General features: G+C 34.1%; 1 protein-coding gene across 11 annotated transcripts in view; it reads left to right on the forward strand.

Annotated features, from left to right (window-relative positions):
• The window catches only part of MYCBP2 (MYC binding protein 2), a 271,236-nt gene that overhangs the window by 199,219 nt on the left and 46,222 nt on the right, over positions 1–25,795 (forward strand). For 7 of the 11 annotated variants that reach the window (XM_064585965.1, XM_064585966.1, XM_064585969.1 and 4 more), the window contains 6 exons: positions 3,116–3,238; positions 5,928–6,107; positions 19,375–21,018; positions 22,097–22,266; positions 23,009–23,253; positions 25,245–25,412. In XM_064585965.1, the coding sequence (XP_064442035.1) occupies positions 3,116–3,238; positions 5,928–6,107; positions 19,375–21,018; positions 22,097–22,266; positions 23,009–23,253; positions 25,245–25,412 (2,530 nt within the window). The remainder of the gene's footprint in view (positions 1–3,115; positions 3,239–5,927; positions 6,108–19,374; positions 21,019–22,096; positions 22,267–23,008; positions 23,254–25,244; positions 25,413–25,795) is intronic. The other 4 variants (XM_064585967.1, XM_064585968.1, XM_064585972.1 and 1 more) reach the window with 2 other exon arrangements.

Raw genomic sequence — 25,795 nt, forward strand, 5'->3', positions numbered from 1 at the left:
ATGAATGCATAGCATCTTTTGGAGCATTCCTATTTTGTTCAGCTTTCAACTTTATCTTTTTCAATAACGATCTCATTTAATAAAAGACTTTCCTTATTGTCCCCCTCTCATCATTCTCCTGCGGGCAAAAACATGGTTCTTCCAAGTTCAGACCATGTCATCACTTGGGTGAATCTTTAAATGATCCTGACTGAGTCAAGAAATCTGTGTTCCCAAAGAACTATATTCACCACTAGACAAAACTGATATTATACTGAAGTTAATTTTTATATCTTTAAAACTAGATTGTGAGTCCTCTGTGGACAGGCACAGCGTTTTTAATCTTTGTATTCCTCATTCTAAAACAGTTTTGGCACATACTAATTGCATATTAAGTTTTGTAAATACAAGTTGAGTCACAAAAATATTAGTTAGGACATCAAAATAAATGGGTAAGTCAAGCATAGATTTTATTCCAAATCCCAAAACTTATAGGAAAAGGTCAGATATAAAAGAACACGCATATTTATCCAAAAGAGAATAAATTCACAGTATTTATTGTCCAAGAGGTAATATGGCCATAAGTATAGATTTTTTTAAATTTGTAACTTCATGAATGACAGAGTACATCTAGATATATTAATATTGTACATTAAACAATTCTTTTTTTTCCTCACAACAAGCCTTTGTGATAAGTTATATAATCTTCATTTTACAGCTAAGGAAACTAAAGGTCACAGAATTTAAAATGACTTCCCTATGGTTATACAGCTGGATGTATGGGAGATAGAAGACCTGAGCTAGAATCTTCATTCGTATTTGAGATACTGTGCTCATTACACCATACCGCCCTGTGTCAGTAGTCAATGAATAGAATTTGAGAAGCTACTCCCTTCCTTGTCTTTACAGACACGCTTTTTATAGTCAGAGATGATGTGGTTATAAAATAATGTTCTGAAATGGCATAACCATCCTTCATTTGTTGTGAGAATGAAAAAGGGTTCACTTGATGTAAATCAGACATTTTACAAAATAACCTTCCCATTTATAATATACTTATGTACATACTACAAGTTCAGAAATTCTTAAACATTTCCACTATATAGGAATATTTAGATATAAATGAAAATACCTAAAGTGAGATGAGCTTTATAGAAGACATAGTTAAATAATATGAGAATAGTTTAGGTAACTATCAAAGGACCTTCCTAGCTTATAATTATTTTAACTGGCAATATAGCCTAATGTGTAAGAGTGGACTCCAGAGCTGGACTGCTAGAGTACAAACACCAGCTCTGCAGCTTTTCAGTAGTGTGACCTTGGCCAAGTTACCTAACATCTCTGTGTTTCAGTTTTCTCATTTACAAAATGAAAATACTTTGTAGGTTCGATATGAAAGCTACATGAACAAATAATAACATAAAGCTAGCAGATGGTAAGGTTAGTTGTTATTAAAATGTAAAATGCCGTCTATACTAAAAAGACTGACTTTTAAACGGAGAATTTTATTTCTATATACTTAGAAGGTAGAAGGTTCTTCTTAGATAAAATGCTTCTTAAATTAAATTAGGATATTGTTTCTGCTAAGAAAGACATTCCGCCCTAAAAGCAGAAGTTTAAATTTCTCTCTGCCATCACTTAATGGTCCTTTGCTCTTTTGATACATATATATTTGATCATAATCTGATTCTTAAATTAACATTAAGACCTGGGGTGATCAGGGAAAAAGTGATAAGTTGGTGCCTTAAAATCACTAAGATTAGTTGATAATTGTATCCGAATAGTCTGCTCATTGGTATTAGTAACTGTATCTAATATGGAAGTAAGAGGATTTGGCACTATGGCAATTTATATGAGGTATTATAAGTAAAACAAAATTTTCCTCTTGTTAAAATTCTTTATATCTGTAAGTAAAGCTACTAGGCAAAGTTACTGCTTGGTTAAAAACAGAGTTCATACTTGGTGCTGAGACCATTCTGAGGTTTTAAGAGTGATGCCGTCTTTCCCATTCAGATTAGTGTTCATGGGTATTTTCCAGAAGAGATATTCCACTGCTGAGATCTCTCATACTCAAGAGTATTGCCTAAGGGAAGTGCTGGGATTGATTTCTTGAAAAGAGTCTAGAAATGTAAGTGAAGGGGTAGACATACAGTAGCAGTGGTACAGCAGGATTCTGATTCACAGGAAGGAAGAATACTCCACCACCTTCTTCTAGTTCCATTTTGTCTTTAAAGGGATCGTAGCTTTTAAAAAATATACTCAGAACTTTTCATTATTCATTATGTGATTTTGATGGAATACTTTTTTTTCTCCTTTTTTACCTTTCCTTTGGCAGATTTTATTTTGCCTTTTTTTTTTTTTAGCTGGCATTAATATAGCTATTGAATTATGGCATTAGTTTTTTAGTATTATACAGATTCTTTTGGCCACTTGATTGATAATAGAGAATAACTTAGCTTATTAATTATGTTGTAAACCGTATAAAATATTTGCCTTTTTTTCATGAAATAGGAATTCTGATATATTTATTGACTTGAGCATGTGCAAATAGCTCTGATTATATGACTTGGTTTATCATCCTTTCATTTTGGGGAAAATGGCCTTATATAATAAGTAAAAGTAAGTTAAAAGTTTAATTTTCCACAATTTTTATATTCAGAACTTAAAATAATTTGTATATTAGTACTCAAATAGAAAAAGTACCGTATACTTAGACATTTTTGAGACTTTACTATTTGAGTACTAATATACAAAATATTTTAATTTCTGGTTTATAGGGTACACGTTTTTATTTTATAAAATACTCTTGTATAAATTTGTTACAAATTTGAGTTCCTGGTCCAAAAATATTGGTATACATTCAGTGATGTATCCAGCCACAGAAAAGTAAATTGGCTCCATAAGAACATATCCAGTTTCTAAGTTTCACTGTGTATTTGATAAATGAAAACAAAGATTTGTCATTTACGTTGTCAAGTGTCAATGACCCTAATTGTTAGACTTATTATTAAATCTAAATATGAGGTTATTTTAAAATCTAACCATTATAAACTCTTTCTTGGCGATTCTCTCTTTATTCTATGAATAGGGAATAGCACATAAGAAACTAATGTTATAGCTGTGCCTTTTATTATAGAACAAGTTCTTCTGGATCAAAATTCTCAGACTCCTCCTCCAAGCCCTTTCTCAGTGCAAGCTTTTAATAAAGGGGCAAGTTGCAGCGCCCAAGGATTTGATTATGGACTTGGAAATAATAAAGGTAGGTTTTCTAAAGTGAGTCTTTTACCTACCTAACTTTAATATTTTTTATTACCTTCTCTTTTACCCATTTTTATTACTGTTCACCCACAAAACTTTATTAAAGTTTCCTGGAAAACTAACAATCAAAATATTTGCAGAAGTGTTGTTTTTACATTATCATTTTTAACAGTTTTAGCTTATGTTTTATAGGAGTTCTTGATTATTTGCTCTTATTTTAAAGATATTCACTTGGAATTTACATCATAAGATTCTGTGACACTATATCTAGTAAAAGAACTATTGTTTTTATCATCCACTTATTATTAAGAGTAGTGTTAATGAGCAAAAAAAGAACCTTCCAAAATGATCATTTAAAATCAAAACGTTTTAAGTAATATTACACATCAGCCTTATTCCATATGTGCGGTTTTGAATGTCTAACCAAGTGATCTTAGTTAATTTAGAATTACATGAAACGAATGATATCTTTGGGTTTGGTATGTATAATGAAATCAGGAAGTTGTGAAAAGAAAAACAAAAGCCCTAAGCCAAAGAATATAAAATGTGTGTAGCTGTTTTGGGCTGCCATATTAGAAGAGACCAATGTCATGGACAACCCAAACAATAATTATTTCAGAATAATTTATATCTGAATTTCATCTAAAATTGTATTTGTATCTAAATTCAGACACATTCCTGTTCCTTTCTATGTACCTGATCCTGACTCCTTTCCTAAATCAGCATATCATCAGCAAGTAGCATACAGTTGGATGATGGGTAGAAGGGAGAAGATAGCCTATGGGGAAATAATTTTACTTTAAAATGTTATCTAAACTAATTCATAGGATTTGATTTCAAGGAACAAAGACAGTGTCATTAGACTTGACTTGCAGAGCAAGTGAAATAATGAAATAGTCAACAAGATGCAAAATGACATCAACATAGAGGAAATACTCAATTTAAAACAAAACCACATTTTGTTTGATACCTTTATTGCTTTCCACAAAGTATTCATATGAAGGAAGCCTAGCTACAAGATTTCTTTTTGGCTTTTCCTACTCTGTTATGTTGGTCTATCCTGCAGGCTTGGAGATACCTGCTTGTTTATTTTTGGTAGGTTAGATTTCAACTAAGTTAAGCTAGATCTTCATACTTAAGTAGGGTAATGCGTGGTGGTGTTTTCTTCATGTCCCTTTCTCTCTCCCATTATCGATTCCTAAATTAAAATCTCAGCATTTACTTATCACTTCTATGCTTTGTTAATAATCCGTTTTAAAGCCGTGTTTAATTCAAATTGTATGCTGTCAGGCAATCTCTAAAATGTCTAAATTGTACTGGTGGCTATGACTTTAAATCAGTCTTTAAAATATAATTTATTAAAACGTCATAGGAATATAAACCAACTTTTAAGAGCCAAACATTGCTGAGAACATTTGTTATTAAGTAGAAATATTAAAGTATTACTTTTTAAAAGTGTGATTCTGCTAATATTGTTCAGAAGTGGCATGTACTTGTTAGTAGGCTTTTTAAATATTTAGATGGTGCAAAGGAATATTAAGAAATTTAAATCTAATTAAATATATCTAACCTTTGTTTATGAACTTACCTTTAACAGTAATTCCCATTTTCTTTAACTTTATTTATACTGTCCCAAGTTCAAGAAATTGTTTTTTGCAAAAATTCTGTATTCTTAATTCTAAATAATTCTTCATAATCTCTAAAATCCTTTCTGTAACTACAGCGTAAGTTTTTGAACAGTAGGCATGTAGCTATGTACACAGTTCTTTCCATATGTCTTTTCCTTCTTGCTGCTTCATTTAAAGTTTTCACTTAAAAAACTTTATTTATGTTTAGGGACTGGAAAGGTACTGTTTTCCGGTTTCTGCATCAACTAGTCTAGATAAGTTTTTTCTTCTTCTCTTTTTCAGCATCATATAAACTATTTAATATGCATAATCTTATAAAGGAGGAGCTAAGGATCATCCATCTAATTATATTGTTTCATATTTTTAAAAATATTTATCTGTTAAAGTCCTTTGTATTTAATTTTAAGGAAAAATGCCTGAATTCATATTTGAGATACTATTCAAATTAGATAGCTCATACTCCTTTTTATCTTATAGGTCTTATAGATTTTTATATTATTCATCCAAGCAAAGGAGTTCATGCTTTAAGAAGTATAATTTCTTGGCAGGAACTACTTAAAAAAAAGGAAATATTAATTTATTAACTAAATGTAAATATATTACTAAGTTAATAACATATGCTTTGCCTCCCTTCAATTCTACATTTTCTTAAAAACCTTTTCATATTTGCTTATTTTCTGCATGAAGTGTACCGCATATGAGGCAGGGTTATTTAGTCATTTGTTAGGTATTATGTAGAAGACATCGTTTACTTAGATCTTCATTTACACTTGTATGATATTGAGTCAACTTATCTATCATAGATTCTTCATGGACTCTGAATTCTCTCATGCTGCTGCTCAATGTTGTATAAGAATTTACATGAATTTGTTTTTGTAGGTGGGCTGTTACATAAGATTATTAAAACAACATGCAACATTTGGTCCCTAACTTGAGGATAACAAACACCAGCTTCCACTCATTTCTGAATTGGCATAGTTTTATTTAGTGTTTAACTTTATCTGAATGTCATAAACACCATATTCTTTGCCATTTTGGATGTTAATTAATAACAAGTTGTAGTTTTGACTGTTTTGCCCACTGCAGGTGACCAACTGAGTGCCATATTGAATTCCATTCAGTCACGGCCCAATCTCCCAGCTCCTTCCATCTTTGATCAAGCTGCAAAACCTCCCTCTTCCCTAGTCCACAGCCCATTTGTGTTCGGACAGCCCCTTTCCTTCCAGCAGCCTCAGCTTCAGAGTAAGTTTGTCAGCCTTACCTGCCTCATCAAGCCATTTCTGAAGCTTTGTTCTGAGTTGTTTATCAGTTACTAATTATTTATCAACTCACTTGACTGGTTTTATTTAATGAGGATGTTATCCCTTCCCACATTTTTGAAGCTTAATTTAAGCTATTTTGAGCTAAGACATTCTGCAGCTAAGACATATGTTTTTTAATCACACCTTTTTTATTAAGTATAGTTATTGAAGTATGACTGTTATGCTCTCTATTCTAATTCCAGCATAAGCAAATACATACAATAAAGCGTGTTAAGAAAAACCTATTTTATTTAAGTTTTCCTTTTACAATATGCATGACTATACTAAGTCTCAGTTATAGAGATAACTTTCATTGTTTTACACTGGATCTTTATTACTGAGAGATGCCCCAAGAGAATAAACCTATTTCACTGTACACGTGGGTGGAGGAGAGGTGGTACTGGGCAAGTTTGTTTCTTTTAAGTGAATTTGGTATCTATGAAATGTATAGCAACTTTAGGTTTCCAGATTTTCTCAAATTGTTGTTTCTTCTCTTGCTTTTTATTTTTGTTGTTGTTCTTCTTGTTTCTAATATGTTATCATTTGATTTTCGCTCTGCCTTCTAGGACTGCTCTTGCCTTTCATCCAGGATAGTAACTCACATTGATCTGGAAAATAGACCCAAACAAATTACACTTAACAGAGTGTTCTTTTTTCTTAATAACCTCCTGAGGCTTCCACATAAACATCTCAAAGCTTCTTGCAGTATGACAACAATATGTTCTTCTTGGCCTTCAGTTCATATATCAGCCATACAATATATTGACACACTCACTGAATGAGGTAGTTTATGAAAGTCCCAGCTCATGCAAATGATGTTACTTGTTATGATATTATCTACGTTAGAGTATATAGGAGTATAAGCTTTTCTAGGATTGCACTATACATTAGGCAAGTTTAATGAAATTAAGTAGTTTAGAAATATAAGTAATATCAATTTCTAGCCAGTCATTTTCTTTATATATGTATAATATTCACTTGATTGTCTCTTAAAAGAAGAATTTCAAGGAAATATAAGTGTCATGTACGTGAAATAGTTCTTTCCTTCCTTGGTAAGCATTACAGAAGAAGGAAAGAGGAGTGACAACTTAGCTTACTCATTTTATGGAGCAACATTTTTTTTATGTTTATATGTGCTGCCCAGATTACAAGAAGGTTGAAAGGTAAAGACAAGGGAAAAAACAAAAATGAAAAATATCATGATCAGTTTAGGTAGAAAATCCATATTAGATACAAAATTTTAAACAAGAAATTACCCTGGTAATGTCATAGCCACAGCAGACAAGAGAAGAAGTAAGGATATTTTTGTTCTACCCAAAGGGTCATTGCAAGTCTTCTAAAAAAAAAGTGTAATTATTGTTTTTACTTTACCAAATTATTTAATAAAATATTTCAAAATATAAAGACCATAATAAAATCAGATTTGTCTCTCCCAAAGGATAATAGGTTTCCAACTGACATTGTATCGAGATAATTTTATGCATCTTGTGTCTGGGTGTTATCAGTACCACTTCTTCCTTCACCATCTTGGAGCAAATTTGAAATCATGGCCTAGACATATCTCAGTTACCAGTTTTCTGAATCATTGCTTGCCTGTACTCCAACAATGGGAATTAACTTAAATCTTTCTTCTAAACCTCTTAGTCTCATCAGAATATCATTGAAGTTTGACTTTCAAATTCCACAAACCAGAATTCTTAATTTTTAGCGTGACTAAAAATAGTACGGAATCTAAAAATAGTTTTAATGTTTTGGAAATAAATTAGAATGGCCTTAATCACATCATATTAAGAAGATTAAATATGGCAGAGTGCTTATGGTTAAGACTGCCTGAGTAGGGTATTCTTTCCTGAACGTCACTGCTATCATCACAGCAGCAGTTCACCTTGCTTTAGAAGATGGCTACGTACTGAATTTCCCATAACTAATTAGTAAAACATGTATAGAAGACGATATTTACTAATTTTTGCTTATACTGATAGTCACCATTATGTACTAAACGCTGTATTTAAGCACTTTAATACATCCTCATTTAATCATTTAAGATAATGTCCCCATCTTACAAATAAGGAAACAGAAGCTTAGGATAAATGATTTTCCCTAGAAACACCTATAGTAAATGGTAGAGCCAGAATGTGAGGCCAGTCCTACTGACTACAAAGACCATGTTTTAAATATTCCACCTTTTTGGGGGGCACGTCTGGGTGGCTCATTCGTTAAGCGTCTGCCTTCAACTCAGGTCATGATCCCAGGGTCCTGGGATCGAGCCCCCCATCAGGCTCCCTGCTCAGCGGGAAGCCTGCTTCTCCCTCCCCCACTCCCCCTGCTTGTTTGTGTTCCCTCTCTCTCTGTGTCTCCCTCTGTCAAATACATAAATAAAATCTTTAAAAAAAAGAGCTTTTTAAAAAATAAATAAATAAATATTCACCTTTTTGTACTGATAAATAATGCTGCCAAAACTGGCCTTTAATATGTGTGGGGTTTTTTTTTAAGATTTATTCATTTATTTGCGAGCGAGCAAGTGGGGGTGGGTGGGGGGAGGTGCTGTTGGAGAGAGAACCTCAGACAGACTCCATGCTGAGCGCAGAGCCTGATGCAGAGCTCGATCACAACCCTGGGATCATAACCTGAGCCGAAACCAAGAGTCAGACACTTTAACCGACTGTGCCACCCAGGTGCCCAATATGTGTTTTTAAAATTTCTGACTACATTTGTTTTATCATCTAGAATATTAGTTTTGTTTGGGTTGGTTATTTTTTCCTTTATAGTTTAATTTTAAGAATGCAGAATAGTTGGAAAGGAAAAAAAGATTTCCTAAATGTCATAACTTAAGTTCCCAGTTAAGTAAACAAGCTCTACGTAGACACATGAACTGCCCCACATGTTAACTTTACCTAGAATTTCTGTGAGTGTTATTATCAATAATTCCTTAGGTTGTTTTGTTCCTGAGGCATAGTTTTTCACTAATATTTGGAATTGGTATTTATTCTGGTACATTAAATTAATTTGATAATTTTTGAAATTAACAAAATTATATATATACACAAATTATTTCAACTGTTATTGTAGTGAAATAGAATAATTAACTGAAATAAAATTACAAATTTCCCTTGTTTTATGCGTGGATAGGCATGAGAGAGAGAGAAGTGTGCATATAGGCTTTTTCTTTACTGTTGTATAATTTACTTTTTTATTTCAAATTATTTATGTAGTTTGTAGAGTTGGTAAGCAGTTTTGCAATGAGGTTCTAGTGAACGGAGGTGGAGTATGCTATCTCTGCCTGCTTTCTGTAAGAATATCACACTGCTTATTTTCACTGTCTGCTCATTCGTTTTGAAAACATAATTTTCTGTCCTATAGCCCCTGACCAGTTCTTACACATCATAGGCATTGAAGGAGTATTTATTGACTGTAAATGCCTAAGATGATCACTTTCTTCAGTGTAAACTATGAATTTAAGGTCATGTATTTCTTGTTATTTTATGCTAGATATTCCAGTATTTACTCAGTGTACAGCTTCAAAGAAGAGGAAGAATATTTCAATACTAATTAAAACTGCTATAATGTGACGATACGGTGTCTAATATACTGAGTTATGTTAATTCTGAGTTTATACTTAAGCATGATCCTCCAACTGAGAAACTATTCCAAATGACTGTGTTTAACATGGGCATTTTATATCTACTGTACAGGATGCTAAATAGTTTGTTTTTATTTTTCTTGTAGAAAAAATGATAGTGAAGACAATTTACTATTCTCCCAGACATTTTAACCATGTAACATGTAACATATATTATTTTATTATTTGTTATGTTATCTGTTATTTTGACAGGACTTTCAAGCCCAGATAGGAAACCTCAAGGTTACCTTGCAACAAGAGTTTTTCTATGACACCTGTATGTCACATTCTTAAATGAGACCAAAATTTGCTAAATGTGACTAAAAAGGTCCACTTGAGTATCTGCATGCATATTTATTTACATTTGAGAATACTAATATATACTAAAGCCTTGTGTTTATTTAGCTTACAGAGATGAAGTGATGGAAAGATTTAAAACTCAAATTTCCTCTCCAGCCACTTACTAGCTTTATTTAGTTAGGTTACTTGACACATTTGAGCCCTGTTTACCCCATCCATAAAGTGGGGTGCCCAGTAAATGTTATCTGAGGATATCATTATTGCCTTCTGATGCAAGCAGTTAACATCTCTTATGCACCAAGGAAGGTTGGAAGAAATCACAGCCAGAGAGAGAGATCAGTTTTATTCTCAGTGTGGAAGGAGTGGCAAGAAAGAATTTGGAAAGGGACAATTGAGGTTTCCTAGCTACTCCTCAGTGTACATTTTACAGCATAACTTTATTATTTGTCTTGAGATTGATTCTTCATATAGTAACATTATTTTCAGATATTACTATGAATGTTAGTGTATAAAAGCCAGCTTTGTTTCCAAGACTGAGAGGTCCTTTCTATCCTGGATTGTAATCATACCACAAAATTTGTCCATTTGCTTACCTGCCTACCTTGAAGGTATGGCACAGATGGAACCTTGGATTTATGTGACTGCTCTTTTCTTCTTTCTTCAAACGTTAGTATCTTCTCTAAAAGCTTTTTGTGTTGGTTTCAGTTCTAGCTGTCTTTGTGCTACATAAGTTGTATCCTTCTTAAGACAGGACATGGTTATAGTGAACCTGAACAAAGTGTCTGATTTCTCTGATCGATAGTTACCATTTTTTGCTTTGCAACTAATAAGAAGTTTGTGGAGAGCCAGATTTTTATTTTTTAGAGCATCCCCAGCCCTCTTGTGCCTCACATTATCACTGAAGGAGTAATACTTAACCTTTTCATGGAGTTTTTTGAAGTTATTCTTTCTAAGGCCCAGGATACACACACATCAGATTTTGCTCAGAATTTTCCTGTCTCAGCCATCAAAAACTCTGAAATGATACGCTTTTCCCTAATGTTATATCCCTTAACCATAGTTACTTGGAATTTACTATATATTCAGTAATATGCCATGAGTATGTTTTATGCAGGTGCAGTTATGTCTAGAAGTTATTTAGAGACCCATTGTGTTTTGGGGGTTATATCCACCTTACAGATTTTCATCCATCTTCCTTCCAACTTTCTTATCATGTAGGTTAATGTTATATTCTAATGAAACGCGTGTTTCTGTTTTTCAGTTGGAAATTTTGTTCTAGCTTTCATTATTTTATAATTCATTTAGTATACTAACCTTTATGTGAATAAATTTTATTTCCTATTCCATTTCTTAAGCTCCTTTAGTATTCACATAATTCAGCTTTTTTCCTGATAAATTTACCGGGATTCTGGATTTACCGATTGTGCAGTGATACTGCATCTAAAGCTGTCCATCCAGACGGCTACTAGCTAAGAGTTTGTAATTATTACTATCACCTTATTTTAAATCCTCCAAACTATTAATAGACAGAAGTGGGAATAATTATTACACTTAATTATAATAATTGTTTTATCTGCATATTGTTCAGTTACTCACATCTTTTGACTAGGTTGAATGTTTAATTTATATATTGTCTCAAGAACCAATAAACTAGTTTTTTTTATTTTTAAAAATAGATAATTTTAAAATAATTTCCAGAATATCAAGTTAGACTTAACCATTTACTGCCTATGGAAGGCGTCTATACTGTCAAAAATATCTGAAGTTCTATTCAGAGCAGAATACAAATGTACAGTACTGGGATTTAAATCAGGTGAAGGAAGTCAGGAACACTGTCCCTGTTGTTCTACCATAAGCTCAATGAAATTTTATGATCATTGCTTGTGAAGGATCTATAGAATTAATTTCTTTCTTATATTTTAAAATACATATATACACACACATCAATGTAGGTATGTATAAGCATGGACAGAATACAGTGAAATTTAAGCATTGTCATAGGTTTATTTATAAAACTTCCTCAAATTCTTTCAAATATCTATGTTAGGATTACATCTAGTAATTTTACTGAGACTATAAAATCCAATTCAAATCTCCTTAAGATTGAGAACTAGACGAAAAGCAAAAATAGATGCTGAAGACTATTTCTGCCAGTTATTTGTAGTCTCCTATAGCATGTTCTGTGGGAAAAAGTCCATCAATATTACTTCCCGTCTGAGTATCAGGGATAGTGACATAGGAGATGTGATTAGACACCTGACCTCTCAGATATAATGTATTTCCAACATAGTGTCCTTTCTAATATTCCGTTTAACATTTCTGATCATTGCTTAATTGTTGACTTAACAATGAAAAGGAGTATATGCCGCTTTTTAAATCCCAGAACTGCAGTTTTGTGTGCTGCCACCAGATGGTGACATATTCTTTGATTCTTCCAGTGTATGTTCCCAGTGACAAGGTCAAGGTTCTAATATTTATAGCAAAACCACAATTTGTCCTTGTTGAACTGAAACAAGAATGTTTTCCTTATTAAAAATTAAAGTTATACTGCTTTTTTGATTATCAGTACCTAAGGAGTAATTTTTTTAAGTACAGTTTACAGTGAACTCAGAGTTGCTGTGATCAGAAAATGAACTAAGTTCCCCAGGGAACTTAATAGTTGGGATCCAAAACAAAGAAAACAAAGAATAAATGACACATAAAGAACCGTATTGTTAATAAAGGGATATTTTATACCAAACACACAACAATGACTTCAAATAAGTACCGGAGAAAAATCCCATTTTTTATATTGTTTTAATACTCTCTTCAGTGAACTACATATTGCACCCAAAACAATCAAAATTCCACCGAGGCAAATTTAATAATTGGTTGTTTTTCCTATAAAGTGAGATTTTAAAAAGAACATGATTATTTCGTTTCCAACAAATTGCCTGAAAGTTGATTGACTTTCTTTTGTGCATAGATATCAATGTATGTCTTAAGGATTGTTTCTCTTTTTAAATTGAAAAATACACATCTTTTAAAAAGTTAACTATATCAAATTATGTTCAAATATGAGCAAATTTTGTAAAAATTAAATGCATAAAACAAGTGTGTGTAGTCACAGCTTAATTTCTTTAGGCATTTAAGACTTTCAAAAAATGTTTCTTATTCACTGTGAATCATACCTAGGAATTCAATCTCTCTAGGCTTTGTAACATATTGAAAAGACTTCAAAGCTGTTCTGGCTTCAAAACCTTTTCCAGGAGTTTGTCCTTAAACCTCTAACATCTTACCCTACAAATTGCCTTGTTTTTCACATTTATGTTTACAGGTGCTTCCAGTTAAGATAGTATTCTGATTCCTTCTCCTGTGTCCTCCTGTTAAACCCTGTCTTCACAGACTTTAGCAAGCAAGCCACAAGACTGTATCCTTACATTTGCAGTTTGAATTCCCCTTGAATTAACTGTTCCATTCGAAAGCTGGTACCCTCCTAACAGATATTTTCAGTGACAGTTGCAGACTTTGTATTATATGAGATTTAAATAGCAGAAGAATTCCTTTTGCAGTGCTTGGTACCTTTGAGATTTTATAGATTTCAAAAAGAAAGTTGCCCAAAAACATTAAAAATTTAAGATTTTTTTTTTTTTAACTTAGATGAAGATGATTTGAGGGCGTGTATGCCCCATCTCTCCATGCACTCCTACCTTTCTCTCTTGAACCACTGCAAGGGGTCCTTGCAGTCATCCTTATTCACAGAAATTAGTCACTTTTGTTTGTCAGTGCTAAGATCTCATTGTACTTGATCTGTCAGCAGTGTATGACAGAGTTGATCCCTCTTTTTTTCCCTGAAATACCTTCTGCTGGATATTTCCTACCTCATTGACTGTTCATTTCTCTTTTCTGCTTCCTCCTCTGTTCTTTCTTCCTAGGAATGTCCCAGGGCTTTGTCTCTTCTGGACCTCACTCCCTAATTGGTCCTCTCCAGGCATGGAATGTCACTTAGCATCTGCATGCTTGTGGCTCCCAAGTTCATCACCACTTGATCTAGTATATATTTGTTTGTTGCCTCTCCTTTTACCTGAAGATAAACTCCATAAGAATATGGACTTTATTTCTGTTCATCATTTTATCTTCAATTCCTAGAACAGTGTCTGACACGTAATGCATAGTCAGTACCTTGCATGGAAGGACTTCTTGGCTTATGAGTAGTTCATGTTTAATCTTGGCCACACTAATAAATCAGTCAACTATTACTTTTTCTGCATTGAGAAAAGTGTATGTTGTATCCAATTTTTTATTTCAGTAACAAAGTTATCTCCTTACTACCTGAATTTATTTTAGCTCAACTGATTACATTTATTTTCATTGCTAGGAGTTAAAATTTTAAATAAAATGGATTTTTTTTTCAGATTTAGAGCGTTTTTTTAAGATACTACTTTTAAAAGACTACAATTTAGAAGTTCTATTAATTATTTGGAAAAAAGATAATTTAAGTACTTCATTTTCTGCATGGTAAATCATTAATGTGTCTAACATTTTTCAGTGACTTATAAATTTGCTTTGCTTTGTTTGTGTTACAAAACTTTTTATAAACAAAATTTGGTATCTCAGTAATAGGCTCTACAGAACAGTAGCACTAACATTTCCCACCAAAGGTGGACTTAGAAAAGTAGTCAACCGTAAGTGTTTCCATACATACTGGAAAAATCCTGTAGTCATGTGTCCATACAGAAAACTAGGTGACAGTAGTATGCTAAACTGTAAGTAATATTTCTGTATCTCCCACTATTTATAAAGGAAAAAAATTTACTTATAAACTTTTATTTATAAGTAAATGAGCACCAAAGAAAAGAAAACTGAGTTAAAGAAACATTAGTCTAAAAAGGAATGTTCATATTTGGTTTATGAGAGCAATAAGCCTTACTTAACTTTTAATGCATTTGGAGCTATCTCTATTAATCTAAATCAATTTGACCTTTGTTTTCCGTTTTAATTTTAGAGAAATATAAACCTGTTGGAAAATTTAGCAAAATATAAACTTTTTACTAAGGTGATTGTGCATACCATTTGAAATGCTTTGTTTCTGCTTGTGTTCTCTGCTGAATTTTTTTTTCCATTGAATCTGTGCTGCTTCTTTGCCAATGTTTTCCACTATAGAATCTCCATCTCACAACCTTGCTTCTCGTGAGCGCATTTACAAAACTTATGGTGTAGCTGGGCCTGCCTCTGCTCTCTCATCTCTGTCTCACAAACTCAAGGGTGGGTATGCGTGCATTCATGGATGGGCCATTCGTAGTGAACATAGGAGGTTTCAGTAAAGTTTTATTAGTTCACCTCAGTCATTTCCATCCCATTCCATTTTTTAAGATTAAAGTTTATCATTTTATTTAAAATTTGATATTTTGGGGTAATTTGTGTTGTATCTTTTCAATATTATATTATTAATTATCCTGTTGATATGCATGGTTGTTATATTTATAGGTTAAATATTGTTTTTACTTGATTTCAGACCTATATAAGGTCTTAAACAAAATAGGTATATAGAAAGAAGTGCCTGATTTGGGGGTTGTAAAGTCAGTATTATCAGAACAAGGTGGTACATATGTGTAAGGCATAAAGCATATTGTGATCTGTAAGAACATAGTATCTCATGTGACAGGGTTAGTCTTAAACTTATTTTTCTGCTACGGAATGTTAAATCATTTTTCTGTTTCAGTTTCTTATGAAAAACACTTTGATAATTAAGTTGAAGTTTTTTAGTTTAACTTAGGTATCAGGATAGATATACATATGTAGATATGTAGGTCTAAACCTACATGTCCTGTCTGGCATTGAGTCTTCCTTATAGCATTTTCTTAGTTACTTAGTTTTAAGATTTTAAATTTAGAAATACTCAAATTACTATGACAACTGGTAAAATTTCAGGTAGTTTAAAAATACGCTTTTGGTCTTTTACAAGACTATAGATGCCTACTCATTTTTTTGTCTTAAAGTAATATTTAATTAAACTTGAAATCCTGTATTTTAAGAAAATTTTACCAAGTTATTTTTGCACCAGTGGTTAATGTATTGCAGAAGTTTTTCAAGTAGTTTTCCTTTTTCTGAGAAATCGATGAGACGTTTTTACATTTCTCCTTTTCACAGTTGACAGTGATACTATATATTCCTATAGGATAATAAGTAGTATTGTAGAACCTGATCTCTACAGTATATAGTGTGGTGTAACCTGATACACAGCATGGCATAGCACAATATAGTATTACATTACGGTATGTTAATTATAGTGTAGTATCCCATAACCTGATGATTTATGATTTGGGCACAAAAAAATTATACAGGTCATTAGTGAATGAATATGTAACATTTAACATGTTTAGTAATTTGTTTGAATGTACTAAATTTCCATCCCACCCTGTATTATTTTTTCTTCAGAATTCCATTGAGGTTAGACAATTTTTGCCTCCTATGACTTAAACTTACATACGATAAATATAAAAAATTAAGCTAAATTAAGTGATGAATGTGAAAGTATTATATATGCTCTAAATATTTTATATTTATTGATATTTCTTATATTTATTGATATTTCAAGCAGCTACAACATGACAGTTTTTCCTAATACTTACTACATGCTCCAAAACTTTTTAAACCCAAATGAAGAAAATAAACATCAATTAGCAGCACATGGGTCTACGATACTTAACAAACATGACGCTCTTTTTAAAAAATATATGAAACACATTTTGGAAAAGTAAATTTTTCAAAAGGATTTGTTTATAATTTGGCAGTTAACAGTTCAGGTAGAAATAACTGCATTATTTATATACTTGGACTCCCAAAAGGTATGTAGCTGTGACCACTTACAGATCTTGAGAAAATATTCACCACTGCTAGAGGCAAAGAAACGAAGTGTCAGGCACCTGTACCCTCTCGATACAGCAAACATTTTTGCTCACATGTGACAAGTAGTGTTCCTGATATTTGTAAGATTCCATTATTCAGCCAACCACAGAGATGTCCCTTTATGAGGAATTGCACACCACTGATTTAGAAAGCAAACCTGTTTCGATTCATGAACTGATCTCTTAGAGAAAGGACTGGCAAACTGAGGTACTGTTTACTTATTTGCCTAGTTTTACTGTTACATATCGTTCAGCTTCTGAAATAAATGTGATGGTGAAAGCACTTCCAGCTGTCAAATTAGTAACAAAAACTAGTGCTCCAAACATCACACATTGAAAATTAGTGGAAAGGACTAGACTGATACTTAATTCTACCAAATACAGTTTATTTATAAAATTTGCTCTGTGGATCTACTATTAGATCAGTAAGATGAGCAGCAGTTTGCTAAACTACTTTTGCACAGTTTGAGAGCACTTATTTGTCAAGATTTTACATCTTTTTATCTGTGCTCTACCAAGGCAGCATCAGTATCTAGAATTTTTTTTATATATATATTGTGATTTTTTTCACCACTTTTCCCTCAAATTAGCCTGGTGTCTTACACTATTTTTATGCAAAGAACACATACTACATATGATAAATGAAGTTCATGATAGAATGATAAAGAACTGTAGAAACTGAAGAGCATTATATTTAGTATATTTTGCTCATTCAAAGAATGAGAATAATTATTCTGAACACTGTTATGTTGCAGTTAAAATAACTGTTCCATTCATTAATATGCTCTAGAGACGCCATTTGCCATATTTTGTTATTTTACTACAGAATTATAAGACCCTCAAGCATCTGACCCTTACATCGTAGTGGCTACAGTTAGCTTTCCCTGTGGCCTTGGCAGTCATAATTATAAAAAGTGGATTTTCAGGGAATCTGAAATTTGGGAATAGCAGAAGAAAAAAGTATTTATCGAGCATGTGCTATATTCCAGGACCCATTCTTGACATTGTATCAGTGAAGAGTAACAGACAAAAATACCAGTCCTTATGGACCTTCCGTTAGGAGGGCAGATTCTAGGCAATACTGTCTTGACCTATAGACAACTAGAGTGTAGACTACAAACACCTGTGTGCACTTGCACATGCCCATGCACACACACACAAGCCAGCCAAAAAACATTTCCCTACATTATCCAAATTTGTTTGCATCCCTTTTGCAAAAAAGAAAGAGAGATACCTGCAATATAACCAGTTGAGAGATCCATCTCAATTTACCACATACCCTTTTTCAAAAAATATAAATACTTCTAGCAAGTTTTATGGGTTTTCAGTCTTTATTACCACTTGAATCACTTTAATCGGATTGCTTTTCTCCTGACAACTAATATTATGTGCATTAAAGGGAGATGTTTTTATTTTAGGGAAGAAAGGTGATGTTGTAGGTTGACCACTTACTGGTGACAAAGACAGCCTGGCTCCAATGCCTCAAAGGAAAGCGTGAGGAAGGAGAGGCACTGCATGAGGGCCAGGATGCCAAAAACAAACGGTGTCCCTATGGAAATATCTAGTGATCTGCCTGAGAAAGAGACTTTTTTTTATCCTTTTTTCTGTTATTTTCCTGACTTCTTATTTCAGGGCCCCATGCTTCAGACTTGTACTCCTAATTCTGAGGATCCCACCATTTTTTTTTCCAAGAAGACACAGCTCTAAGTTCTAACCAACTAAACTTAATGAACTAAATAAACTTTTAGAATACAATCTGTTTATAAACAATAAGACTGCCTGAATTACATGTAATTAAATAATAACTTTCAGGCATTCATATATTAATTATAAATTCTAATCCAATCATTAGTGTTTCCTAAGCAGCTCTTTATCGGCCTAATTGTGTGTATTTCTGTACTTGAAAATAAGTGTATCTATATATAAATTCAGTTTCCTAATTCAGTAAGATCTGTACCATTACCCTAATAAGGATGTGAGGTATGACTCTACTGGAAATTTAGCTCAACTACTTTATATTTTAAAATACATAGGTTTTAATTTCTTATTCAAGAAAAGTAATAGTTACGGTTTTTCTCTTTGGTCTGTCCCTGAATTTAAATTCTAATGAATAATTATACTGGCACTGAGATTCAGATAGCATGGATAATTCATACTGATGCATAGGTATTATTTGTTCAGTCTGTTGTACATCCATGAAAATAGTTTTTGGTGGAAATGGTTGTATAATGATGCAATAGAAATTTTACAAGAAATATTTCCCTTTTTTCCCTTATTCTTCAAGTATTTTTGTCTATGACAATATAAATTTTTTAGCTGTGTTTTTATTCAATATTTAGTGGCTATATTGTTAGTAAATTATAGTTTTATTAACAATTTTCACTATGAAATGGACCATACAGGTGACCGAGGAACTATCTCAACATCTTCTAGACCAGTCCCTACATCAGGAAAATCAGAACTGTCCTCTAAACACAGCAGATCTCTTAAACCTGATGGACGTATGAGCCGGACTACTGCTGATCAGAAGAAGCCAAGGGGTACAGAAGGCTTATCAGCTAGTGAATCCCTTATGTTGAAATCTGATGCTGCAAAGTTGAGGTCAGACTCTCACAGTAGGTCGTTGTCTCCCAACCATAACACCTTGCAGACACTAAAATCTGATGGGAGGATGTCTTCTAGCTTTAGAGCTGAATCCCCAGGACCAGGTTCTCGGTCATCATCTCCTAAGCCAAAGACTCTCCCAGCCAATAGGTCTAGCCCATCTGGTGCTAGTTCTCCACGCTCCTCCTCACCACATGATAAAAATCTACCTCAAAAAAGCACTGCTCCTGTTAAAACTAAACTTGATCCTCCTCGGGAACGTTCCAAATCAGACTCTTACACACTTGACCCAGATACCCTACGCAAGAAGAAAATGCCCCTCACAGAACCATTAAGGGGACGATCAACATCACCAAAACCAAAACCGGTACCAAAGGATTCTAAAGATTCCCCTGGATCCGAAAATAGAGCTCCTTCTCCCCATGTGGTACAAGAAAACCTTCACAGTGAAGTGGTCGAGGTCTGCACTTCCAGTACTTTAAAAACAAATAGTCTAACAGATAGCACCTGTGACGAAAGCAGTGAATTTAAGAGTGTCGATGAAAGTTCCAGTAAAGTTCATTTCAGCATAGGAAAAGCACCACTGAAAGATGAACAGGAAATGAGAGCATCCCCCAAAATAAGTAGAAAATGTGCTAATAGGCACACCAGGCCCAAAAAGGAAAAATCTAGCTTTCTCTTTAAAGGAGATGGACCCAAACCTTTGGAGCCCGCCAAGCAAGCCATGTCTCCTTCCGTGGCTGAGTGTGCCAGGGCAGTCTTTGCCTCTTTCCTGTGGCATGAAGGCATAGTACACGATGCAATGGCCTGTTCTTCGTTCTTAAAATTTAATCCTGAACTTTCCAAAGAACATGCTCCTATAAGAAATAGTTTAAATAGCCAACAGCCTACAGAAGAAAAGGAAACCAAATTAAAAAATAGACATTCATTGGAGATATCATCTGCACTGAATATGTTTAATATTGCACCTCATGGACCAGATATATCTAAAATGGGTAGTATCAACAAAAATAAGGTGTTGTCTATGCTTAAAGAACCGCCTCTGCATGAAAAATGTGAGGATGGGAAAACCGAAGCCACTTTCGAAATGTCCATGCACCACCCAGTGAAGTCCAAATCTCCTCTTCCCTTAACTTTACAACATTTAGTGGCTTTTTGGGAAGACATCTCTTTGGCTACTATCAAAGCAGCTTCCCAGAATATGATTTTTCCAAGTCCCGGTTCTTGCGCAGTCCTTAAAAAGAAAGAGTGTGAAAAAGAGAATAAGAAGGCCAAAAAAGACAAAAAGAAAAAGGAAAAGACAGAAGTTCGACCCAGGGGTAATTTGTTTGGTGAGATGGCCCAGCTGGCCGTGGGCGGACCAGAGAAGGACACCATCTGTGAGCTGTGTGGAGAATCCCATCCATACCCAGTGACCTATCACATGCGACAGGCTCACCCAGGTAAACGGTATTACTGAATCTATAAGCACTTTGTGTTAAAAAAAAAAAGAGGGAACTAAGTCACTTCTGACTTGAGCTGCTCTATGAATTATGTTAAAGTAAAGGGAAACTGTTTTAAAGTGCATCAGTATCAGTTTTGTGGAAAATAGGTAAAGAAATTCTGATAGTATGGTGGCAAGGCAACTCAGTACAATGGTATCTTAATGTATCACATTCTGAAACACTGTTTATTTTTGAAATGTTTTATGTGTTACCCAAAGGGTGCTGTTAAGGTATCTAACACAACAGAAATAATGACCGGTCCATACACATAGGAAAGATCCCAGTATTAGGTCTTCTTCGATTTTAGTGTTTTTCTGTTAAAAGTTGCAAATTAAATTAGACTATACTGATTTCCTTGGTCATTTTCCTATGGAAATGATCTCAACTATTTAGTCAGAAGACTGTATTTTTTTTAAAGATTTTATTTATTTATTTGAGAGAGCGAGTATGATAGGGGAAAGGGTCAGAGGGATAAGCAGACTCCCTGCTGAGGAGGGAGCCCGACGTGGGACTCGATCCTAGGACTCCAGGGTCATGACCTGAGCCAAAGGCAGTCGCTTAACCAACTGAGCCACCCAGGTGCCCAGAAGACTGTATTTTAGGTAAATGTAAGGATTTCTATAACAATTGATAAGTATTCCAAAATTCACCTGAGTTTGGTTAAATTTTTTTTCTTTCTACATATCATACATGAAATGTTTTGTGAAATACATGATTCCTTGAAATATATTATTCTTACAGAATATTTTGTCCAGTCTTATTGGCATATGTCAATAGACCTAAATGTACCCCCATCTTAAATTTCTTTTTTTCTACCTGTATAGAGAGAGTATCTCCAGTATTTTAGGCATCATTTAATTGATTATTTTTTGGCCAAGTGGGCTATTTTCCTGATGCAATTAATAGCCTGAAAAAAAAGTCAGATACTTTCTTCAGTATTTTGCTTACTTTGCAAAGGTAACTCATCATTCATGTATAAGCATCAAGGATCAGATTGTTAAGGACACTCAAAGTGTATTTTTGCTCTTGTTTCAAGGTTGTGGCCGGTATGCTGGTGGACAAGGTTACAATAGCATTGGACATTTTTGTGGAGGATGGGCTGGTAACTGTGGTGATGGTGGCATAGGAGGAAGCACTTGGTATCTGGTATGTGATCGCTGTAGAGAAAAATACCTCCGTGAAAAACAGGCTGCTGCAAGGGAGAAGGTATTTTTATTCTGTTCTGGCCATACTGTTCGTGATAAGAATAAATCTTATAAAATCCCTTTTTATCCTTAAACAATATCAGATAACTCCACGGAATGGATATTAAAGATCAGTTTTTATAACAGGAATAATATTCAAGTTTAATATTTGTACTAGGTTAGTTACTTTTAATTACAAAAATAAGTCATACCTTGGGATGATGCAAGACAACTAACCAGTGCCGTGGCACATACGTTACTGACAAACGTGTCCTGTGTAATTCCTCACTGTTAATGGTGTACTGCTCTACTCATGTAGCTAGCTTTCCCTCTTCACCTTTATCTCTGAACTCTCCCTCTTTTCCAGTCTCCTTTTCCTTTTCTGCTCTTTATCTCCTCTCTGTCTTAGCCCTTAATTATGCTGTAGGTCTATGGGAACTGGAGGCACACCTAACCAGAAATTTTGCCGAACATACGGTGCACACCCCCCCCCCCCACACACACACTACTTACCCTTTAAAAAAAAAAATTACATTTAGATTTTCCCAAAGAAAGAAAAGAAATAGTTTGTGTTCAAAATAAAATAATTTCAGACAGCTCAGGAAAAGCATAAAGTGAATGTTATTTTTGGTAATCACTATTATTATTTTAAAATAGTTCTATAAGTGTTTAATAATTTTTATTAGAAGCTCACAATACTTAGGCTAAGAAATTAAAATTTGAATCTAAGTAGGAGAAGATCACTGCAAAGTTTTCTTTGCCAGGTCAAACAATCCAGGAGGAAACCAATGCAAGTCAAGACTCCTCGTGCCTTGCCCACTATGGAGGCTCACCAGGTGATTAAGGCGAATGCGCTCTTCCTGCTCTCCCTGAGCAGCGCAGCGGAGCCAAGCATTCTGTGTTACCATCCGACAAAGCCATTTCAGTCTCATCTTCCCAGCGTGAAAGAGGGCATTTCCGAGGATCTTCCTGTTAAAATGCCTTGTCTCTACCTGCAGACATTAGCTAGGTAATATAACTTGGTGGTTGTTTTTTTTAATCACTTGGGATTAGTAGCCATTGTTGATTAATATCATGCTCTGAATACCCACACTACATTACCTTTTGTGTACAATAAAGAGACCTCCAGGAATGTATTTTGTGAGTTGCCTTGACCAATATATGACTGGTAGGGTACACACTTTATGGTAGTAAGGATTTTTTTAAAAAACATGTAAATACTCTATCAGTTTGTATTATTAATACAAAATATGTCGTAGAAACTAAGACTCTAGCTATCTTTTACTTTTTGGAAAGCTGAATTCAGTCTATTAATAGTTGGAAGTGCTGAAGTGGAAAGAAACAATTTGCTATCGAAATCTTCCTTTTTTTTTTTTTTTTTGAAGTATTCATTCTGTTAGCATTTAAATGTTAGTTAGCTGGGTACCAACTTTGTTCTAGACCTTGAAGATACCAAGATGAATGTAATAAAATCCTGACTTCCATGTGCTCACACGCTGGTGGAAAGACAGACCTGTAAAGGAAACATTTAAAATGTTTTATGAGGAGTTCTCTAATAGAAGTAGGCATAGGATGCTCTTAGAGCATGAAGGATGGAGAGTACCTGAATCTTTCCAAGGAAAGAAAGCAGCCTTGAAAGATAAATAGAAATCAGTCAAGTACGTGATGGAGGAAAGCAGTTCCTCACAGTAAAGCACATGTGTGAAGACAGACATGAAATAGCATTACACATTTAAGGAATCAGAGGCTGGTTAAAGCATTGGCCACTGGGAGAAACATATGAAATGCCCCAGAAGTAGCTACCTGAGACCAGGTAATGTGGCGCTCTGTAGCCCATGCTAAGTTTGGATTTTATCCCACAGGGAAAACGGTTAAGGAATATTAAACAGGGAAATACATGAACTGATTGGCAGTTAGATCACTCTGCTTCAAACATGGAAATTTCATAAAGGGTATAACTAAAGGTGGGGGAAGCCTGTTGATAGTATACTGTTTTCCTCTATTGGCCTTGAGTTGTACAGCCTATACTTCTGTACATTATACACTGGCATTGTAAACAGACTTTCATATACCAGATTCAGACTTTTTTTCAACAGCTGTCAAATGAAGATTTCTGGAAATTGCCTGCAGGAATGGCTTGCCAACAACAGTTCCATTTTAGCAATGTTGTCCTCTCTATAGCAGAATTATATAGTTTTTTTTTTTTAATTTTGTACTTATTATTTTAATAAAATGAACAGGAAACAAAATGAGAATGTCATACTAAATGCATTTGAAACCGAGGTGGAGATCATTAGGTATGCCAAATGTAACAAATCTTTAGCTTCAGTCAGACGACTTAGGAGACTTAGGTTAACAACTCTCTGTTCAGTTTGAAAAGGAAAGAATCAAATTGTAAAACATGTTTAAGAATATGCCACTGTACCATAATCATGGATTTTATATTTTTAGCCCTCTGGGGAATGGACACCCACACCCACCCCACCCCATGGAACATTTCATGGGTCTAATCTTTCTCAAATATGATTCTTACATATGTTCCTACCAAAAATGGTGAGTGTATTTCAATAGTCCATGCAAGAAACATGAGCCCGAACCAAGGCAATGATGATAGGGAGTCAGAAGAGAGGAAACTTAGTATTCATAGGGCTGAGTGGTCACAGCTGGTCACAGTTGAGGACTGGCCTACCACAACTCCAAGATACTTGGGCCCAGGCACCTGGATAATTGGTGGGATCATTCACCAAAACACTAGAGGATGGAAAGGTTCTCAAAAGAAAAGAAAAGGAGTTCAATTTTGGGTTTAAAATGTTTGTGGTACCTGGAATATTTATGTGTGAAATTGTCAGACTTTTATTTACTCCTGCTTACATCTATGATTATTTTAATACTTCACCCTTATAGTTAAATGTGCTGCTTTTACTTTTATGAAAGAAATTAAAAGTGAAAAGTATCTATGGTGCCATCATACTTGAAGTCACTGGATTTGATTTAATGCAGGCATCATCATGAAAATTTTGTGGGCTATCAAGATGACAACCTCTTCCAGGATGAAATGAGATATCTACGTTCAACATCTGTACCTGCCCCGTACATATCGGTAACACCTGATGCAAGTCCTAATGTATTTGAAGAGCCAGAGAGCAATATGAAGTCTATGCCACCAAGGTATTTCACTTCTCTCCTCTCTATTGAATAGCCAGTGTTTGGTGGGAGAAAGACTTTGAACTAAAAAAGAATGCTTTAGAAGTTCTTTTGTATGTCCTTCCATCTCAAGAAGGACATTGAGTCAGCTCTGCTATTAGAGCTGTAAGAAAAAGCATACATACATGAATAAGACGAAGGCCTTGATAGCAGAGGCAGACTAGTTGGAGAGAAAAGATCAACTAATGGAAGTAATAATGAAGGATTCCATTGTATGATATTGTATCATTGAGTGCTGTAGTAAATCAGACTAGAGAAAGATCAGTTTGAGGCAGTGCTTAGAGAAAGTTCCATGAGAGAAGTAGCACCAAAAATAAATCTTGAACTTACTGGATTACTGCATGCAG

Source organism: Mirounga angustirostris, unplaced genomic scaffold, assembly GCF_029215605.1.
Source record: "Mirounga angustirostris isolate CCGP_5_RB_7025 unplaced genomic scaffold, mMirAng1.0.hap1 SCAF_3, whole genome shotgun sequence".
Taxonomy (NCBI): Eukaryota; Metazoa; Chordata; class Mammalia; order Carnivora; family Phocidae; genus Mirounga; species Mirounga angustirostris.